Raw genomic sequence first — 7,130 nt, forward strand, 5'->3', positions numbered from 1 at the left:
AATCTAATACTTGATTTCAAAACTGGTTGAAGAAGAAAAAAATCCTCAAGTGTGATGATTATCAAATGTTCTATAATGCAAAAGCTTAAAAAAATACAATCTGAAAATAATTAAAGTACTGCTTAAAATGACATGCCTCGGATGAAATATTAATCAGATGAAATAAAATTAAATTTAGTCTCATATGCAGATTGCTTAAGAATTCAGTAGAATTCAGCAAAATCTCTGAGGAGATCCTGGTGAAAGTGTTCAAATGCACATAGGATTTCTAGCTCCTGTTGCATTAGGAGGGAGAAGCATTTTAGCTTTAGTAGAGCACCAAGTCAGCCATTATTAATGAAACTGTCTAATGGGCTGAGACTTAGCTATGCACAAGAACCCAACAACAGATACTTCTGTCCTCCATGAGAGCTATTTTTTCAGGACCATGAATACGTAACATTTAACTGTTTAAAAGTAAAGTGGCAGTTAACTCTCAGTTGATTCCCCTGCAGTTCTGCACAGCATTGCACTAGACTTAAACAGGAAGGATTTCCATTATCTAACTGAAGTGTCAGCGGTCAGTTTCCTTAATGACTTCAGAAGATTTAGTAAGCAACTTATTTCTGTACAGCAGACACATGACTAGCTGATAACACATCCACTAATTTTGTTCATTTTCTTCCTTAAAGGCTGTTCACTTCCTAAGTCTTTATATTACATTGCAAACAAGTCCTCCAAAGATGATACTAATGTTTTGCTGGCTCTGAACTCAAAAAAGACCATGTTCATGTAATACAATGGCTCCTCTTCAGGGAACTTGGATAAAGAATATGTCAAAGTGAAGGAAATCTTGAGAGTAAAAATCCCCGTAAGATGATATTGTAGAAACATAAAGGAAAAAAAAGCAGGAAAGTGACAAATGAAGTGCAGAATATGGTCCTAAAAAATTACCACGTTCTGATTTTCAGGTGGTCATGTTGAAGTGCACACTGCACTTAGGCCTAATACACAAACCAGTCCATTGTGCAGGAAGGGGCTCAGCCCAAAGATCTCAGGAAGACAGAAACATGAAGTGCCCCAACACTTTGCCAGATCATTGAAACAGACGTGTTCTAAATAAGCTTTGGGTTTTTACCTATCGTTTAGGAAGACCAGATTGTCACCTTACCCTTTATGGTCCAACAAAGTATGGCAGGTTTTAAGTTTTCAACACTTCCCTAGTCTCAACCACCAGCTGGGAAAGAATTAACTGAGGAGATGAGAACTATTGGCAATTAACATTTAACGAATTCTTTAACCCTGAGAGATGTCTTGGCAAATCAGGGCAGGAACAAAGAGGTGTGTGACATTTAATGGGATAATAATCACGGGGAAAAAGGGCACCTCCTTCTAAATAATGCCAACCCACAGGGCTGATGGAAACTCCCTCTTGTCAAGCTAGTTAGCAAGATTCACGGTGACCCGACAAAATTAACCACTGCCTAAAGCTATGGGCAATTGTTAAAGCACTTTGCTTTGCACTCGGGTGACACTCAGGCAAAAACAAAAAACGGGGTGAAAAAAAGCACAACTGCTGATCAATACAGCATTTACCAAATATAGCAAACTGGGACTTAAGAGTGCCCTTGAGTCATCCTCGGCAAGATTCCAGTGGAATTTTTCTTTGCTCTAACACTGTTCATTAAAAAAAAAAATCCCACAAACAAAAAACCAGGAGCTTTGTTCATTTTTAGAAGAGAAGATGGGGACACTAAGTTATGGAGTATTTAGATTAGGCAGGAAACTGGGTTGTTGAAGCCACACATTGACCTCAAGTACATCAAATATGGTCTTTTTTGCAGGACAGTGAATCTCTAATTCTTTAGGGTGAACAAAAATTTTGTATCAACTCTTAATTTAGAACATCTATAGTTGAATAGCCTAATTTTGCAACTACATAACCGATGTCTATAAGCAAGCCAAAAAATCCTGCCTTGGTTTTTGAGCTTTTGACCAACCTCATTTCAGGACTGTACTAATGAATCCTGCCAATTGCCCTGCATGGAATGAAGTGATGCTCCGGACAGCAGCTGCAGCCCATGCAGCGTGAACACACCTAACGCTGCTTCATCTGTATCTCTGCAGACACCATTCACACTGCAGAGCCATCTCAGCTGGATACAAGCAGGTGGTTTCTTCCCATGTACCCTTCCTAGGATACTGGAGGATACTGTAAATTTCCCATTTCCTAGTCTATCAATCTTATTTAAACACTAGATTAGGAAAGTAACTGTAAATTAGTTACCTCCTCAACATGCCTGTCAGACTAATCCACAGTACAACTCCTTAAGAATTTTAAGTCAGGGGAATGTATTTTCCAGCATAACTATGAGCAAGAGACAAATCTGGTGAAAAATACAAAATTCTACTTGCTCCATTCATTTTCTGTCATTGCTACTTTTCAGTGTTAACTAGTTTAATAGCAACTTACTATGAAAACATTTAAGGAGCATTACCGCATGAATATGAACATCTTACTGCCCAATTTGCTTGAAATCTCAGTTTTCAACAAACCTAAAACGACTCATCACAAACGTGACCTTTTTTTTTTTTTAACACAAGGAATTCTTAGTGAGCTATTTAAACTCTTAATTTTGCCTGATTCAGTTAAAAGACAAAGTATTTCTAGTAATGCACTAAAAGGCAATCAATGTAAATTCACATACTTGAATTAACAGAGACACACTCAAAGAAAAACAGAGACATGCTTAAGGGGAGGCCAAATTGTTTTATTTAATTTTTTAGTGACCAATTGGATTTTTGGCAGAAAGCTCTGCTCTTTCCTTCTTTTTTTCTGTTTTTGGTTTGGTTTTTTTTGTGGTTTTTTTTTGGTTTTTTTTTTTTTTTTTTTTTACTTCTTTAAAGAAATCAGCAGTGCTCAAATTGGTGGGTTGGAATTTCAGTCAAATTCCAGTTAATTTTAAAAACAAACAGATGAACAGGAATCCCAGATAGTTTCCAGAGCAGAGGACAAAACTTCACATTTGTATGAAAATTCCATGTTTATACTTGATTGGGAGACAGAATGTAAAACTATTGTCAGTAGTGCATGAATAGAACATTCACATTTGATCTGGAACCTTAATCAGAAAGCTGTAGTCTCCTTCCAAAATTTTCATTACCTTGTGCAAAGCAAGTCAAGTCTTCACGTGTCAAGCACACACGTAAAATTGTCCATTTTTTATATACAAGACATCTACCAATCAGGCAGTGCAAAATACATCCTTTCATAACAAAACTAAAATGTACCTCTCAAAGTATGAACAAGAATATACACATAATACAAGATGTACACTATTTACACAACCATAAAAAATATAATACAAGTTTTTTTTTTTTAAATGTGGTAAGACTTGACAGTCTTTTGCAATTTTTGTTGCAACAAGGCATGTTTAAGTTTCCTGGATGGAGTTTTCTTTGCCAATTACTCAAGAGATCTTGGAAACTACGCTTGAACTTTTAGGAGAGTTTTCAAATGGACTGCCATCAACTCCCTGTTTTGGTCAGATAGTTCAGCTGTGCCACCCACCCAGTGGCTGGGAGGCTTTGGAAGGACGCTGGGAGATGGTGGGTCACTAAACTTTGCCCCAGCGTAATTTTCTTTTTGGCTCACTTCATTTAGGGTGATAGGTTTCTTGGACTTGGCATTTCTGAAGTTCTCTGTGTTTTTAAGTGGCTTTTTCTCCTGCTTCTGAACTATTTCCGGCGACACAGAATCCTGCCAAAAGTTCTCTATCTTTTTCGCCGAGGCTATCTTCGTCACTGGCGTGTTACACTTACTCTTCTGCCTGTTAATCTTTGGTTGTTCACACAGATGTAAGCTGTGAACGGGCTGGCCGTAGGGGACGGCCGCCTTCTCTGTCTTTCCCATCTTGTTTTTTAAGAACTGCGGAGACAAAGAACAGTCACGTCAAGCACGAGTCCTCTCCTATGCGTTCGCTCACCGACCCCGACACTTGGTGGGGCGCCGGGGGCCATCTCGGGCACGCGGAGGAGTACCGAAAAGCCTTCTCCCCGCTATTCCTCGCTTATCTCACGGCTCATTCCACCGCTCGGCCGGCACGGGCAGCCTGAGGGCGCGGACCCCCCCGGCCGCCATGGGGCGCTGCACGCCACGCACGTCCCGCCTCCAGCGGGCGCGGGGCGGGGCTGGCGCGCAGCCAGCGGCAGGGCTAAATCCGGCTTGTTGCTGGGGCGCAGCGCCGGGCGCCCATTGGTGGGCGCGGGGCAACCAATCGCCGCCCGCGGTTCGCCCCTCAGCCCCGCCCCGCCCCGTCCGAGCGTAACGGAAACTCTGCCGCCCTCCCCCCGGGCCCCCCCTCACCGCTCTGAGGGGGCGCGGGGAGGGGGTGCGCCGCTCGCTGTTCCCCCCCCCCCCCCCACCACTCCGAGAGAATGGGAAAGCGGTCGCCTGGCTCACCGGGCACCGGCAGAGGGCTGAGGAAGAACAGAGAAGTGAGGAGAAGTAGCGCAGCCCCGTCTTTACCTCCTTCCTGAGGGGTTTGCCGGGCGCGGGTCTCGAGGGGGCAGGCGCGGGGGGCTCCTCCGGGGGGGCGTCCGTCACCAGCTCGGTTCCCAACGGGGTTCTTCTCCCCAGCCCGGCGCGGTGCTGCTGGTACTGCTGGTAGCGGCTGGGCAGGAGCCCTGCGGGGCCGGGCCGGATCTTTCCCTTCCTCCGCCGCACCCTCTTCAGCGCCGGGCGGGCGCTGCCCCCCGGGCCCGCCAGGCAGCAGCTGGGCTGGTTCTCGCAGTTGCTATCCCCGCGCCGGAGGCGTTGGAGCAGGGCGGAGGGCGGCAGCCGCCGTGGGTCTTCGGTGCCCGCCGAGATCCGAGCCAGGAAGGGCGGCGGCGCCGTGCTGGTGACCATGGTGGAACGTGGGTACCCAGAATTGTGCCGGGGAGAGGGGGTCGAGCCCAGGCAGGGACGAGTGGGTCGGGTTGCTGGGGAGGGTCTGCCCGGGCTTTGTGACGGGCTGAGGAAGTGATAGCACAACCAGAGCAGCCGCTAGGAGAACATGGCGGGGGAGTGAGGGGAGCTGCCAGCGGCGTCCCAGTGTTGTTACCCGGGCGCGACCCGCCCACTTCCGCCCCCGCGCCAACCGCCGTGCGCTGACGGCGCCAGCACCGCCCCTCCCCGCCGCGACCCGCCAATCGCGGCGGAGCGGCGGCCTCTCTGCCCCGCTCCAGCCAATCGGAAGCGACACAAACACTCGGGGCCACGCCTCCCCTGGGGCCGCCCCATCCGGGCGGGCACGCCCCCGGCTGCGAGTCACGGGCTCGCAGTGCGCGGCAGGCGGGCGGTGCTCCGCCGGCCAATCGGGATCCTCACGGGCAGCCGAGGCCACAGCCCCGCGCGCCCCGCAGCCAATCGCGGGAGACGTAAACAGGCGTCGGCGCGTCCCCCGGTGGGCGGTGGCGGCAGCTGGGCACGCGTCGTTCGCCATGGAGGAGCCTGGCTCGGCCGCGGCGCCGCCGGAGGGGCGGGGGCGGGACGAGCGGAGCCTGGAGGCGCTCAGCCTGGCTGGCGGCGGAGGGCCGGCGACTGCGGGGCGGCAGCTTCCGGAAGGGCGGCGGGCGACGCTGGCGAGCGCCCTGGAACTGGAGGGGACGGTGCTGCGCGAGGGGCGCCTCACCCAGTTCGTAGCCAACAACCTGGAGCGGCGGATCCGGCTAAGCGGCGCCCCGCGGGGCGAGCCTCCGGCGGGGGGCGGCGGGTCCTCCATACCCGCCATCGACCCCGGGGCGCTGCAGGACGTGGTGGCCCTGGCCGGGCAGGTGGCGGCGCAGGTGGACGAGCTGCTGCGGAACGTGCACTGCGGGCTGCAGGCGCTGACGGCGCTCAGCGTCGGATGCATCCAGACCTACCGCGACGGCGTGGAGAGCCTGGGCGAGGCGGCCGACCTCAGCATCCGCGCCATGTACGCACTGGTGGCGCGCTGCGAGGAGCTGGACCGCGCCATGCAGCCCGTGCCCGCCCTGGCAAAGCGCATCCGTGACATGAAAGGCACGCTGGAGCGGCTGGAGGGGCTCTGCAAGTAGCTGCTCCCGCCGCCGGTGCTGGATGGAGAACCGCGGCCTCGCCGCCGCCCCTCCCGTGCCGGCAGCGGGGGTTTGGGGTTGCTGCTCTCTCTCCGGCGGCCCCACCGCTCACGGCGTCCGCAGCTCTCACCTGCACATCCTTGCTCGCTGTCCCCCGTGCGTGACCTGCCGGCATCAGTGGCCAGATCGCCTGTGTTGATCTGGAGGAAGGGAAATTTTTGCGGCCCATGAAGGAAAACGTCCCGGTTGAAAACCGCGGGGTAAATGGCAGATGGTGCTTTTTAGCTTCAGCTCCATTAAAGAATTTGGATTCCACATGCCTTACGCTTTCTATTTATTGAGGGCTAAGAGAGACTAATCAGTCTTAATTAAAGATAGCTGTTAATTTTTTTTTAAAAATCAAATTCAAAATTATTGTACCTGCTTGATGCTTACAAGCATATGTGCTTATTTGTAGTTGATTTGGTGTCTGAAGAGTAATTGCCACCTATGCTGTTTCAGCAGATAAACTCGCAGAACACCGCTGTTTCTTACAGGACACAGTTTTAAGATAGATTTAATACTTGTAGCCAAGACACTTGTTTTCCGAGAAGAATATAAAATCCATGGAATATAATTGAGATTCAGATAAGAACAAATCCATAAGCAAAGTTCTAAATAAAAGCCTTCAGATTAAATGTGCTTTGCCTCTATCAATCTTTACAGTTTTCACAGTGTAAAAGTTTAAATGGCATCACTGTGAAATGATCCTGTTATTTTGTGGTTTACTTTTTTTGTTGTTGGGGTTTTTTTTTCTTTCCACTTGGGAAAATACCTAATTACATGAGGAATATGAATACATGATGACATTACGTGGGTGTATGACTGACATAAAATGACTGCTTTGGAATAATTTATTTGTATAACTTGAAGCTTTTGTATATGCATCACTGTGTGCAGAAATGATTTTTCTGTATCAGTGAGTGTTTCCTCTGAGACCTGAGAGTAGCTGAATTCTCTACTCGATAAGGTTCCTATGCAACAAGCCTCTTAGGTGATGCTCTTAGCAATCCATTTAGGACACAAATGTC

The 7,130-nt window shown here is 49.3% G+C and overlaps 2 protein-coding genes across 3 annotated transcripts; one reads left to right on the forward strand and one right to left on the reverse strand.

The window, feature by feature from the left end:
- Positions 1-2,729: 2,729 nt before the first annotated feature.
- On the reverse strand, positions 2,730-5,035 carry PNRC1 (proline rich nuclear receptor coactivator 1). Of its 2 annotated transcripts, none has more exons than XM_082276661.1 (2): positions 4,508-5,035; positions 2,730-3,907 (listed from the first exon to the last, which is right to left on the reverse strand). In XM_082276661.1, the coding sequence occupies exons 1-2, from the start codon at positions 4,886-4,888 to the stop codon at positions 3,467-3,469; spliced, it is 822 nt and encodes a 273-aa protein (XP_082132787.1). In that variant the 5' UTR covers positions 4,889-5,035; the 3' UTR covers positions 2,730-3,466. The 2 variants fall into 2 exon arrangements, with proteins under 2 accessions (XP_082132787.1, XP_082132786.1); XM_082276660.1 differs by having other exon boundaries at positions 4,442-5,035.
- Positions 4,887-6,737, forward strand: LOC309570132 (BLOC-1-related complex subunit 6-like; the record flags this gene model as incomplete). Its single annotated transcript, XM_082276759.1, is given in 5 exon segments — positions 4,887-4,896; positions 5,004-5,065; positions 5,067-5,193; positions 5,196-5,400; positions 5,448-6,737. Coding segments are annotated over 5 exon segments (1,017 nt in total). The 3' UTR covers positions 6,061-6,737.
- Between the last annotated feature and the right edge of the window lie 393 nt (positions 6,738-7,130).

The sequence above is a fragment of the Coloeus monedula genome, assembly GCF_965178545.1.
Source record: "Coloeus monedula genome assembly, chromosome: 2".
Lineage (NCBI taxonomy): Eukaryota > Metazoa > Chordata > Aves > Passeriformes > Corvidae > Coloeus > Coloeus monedula.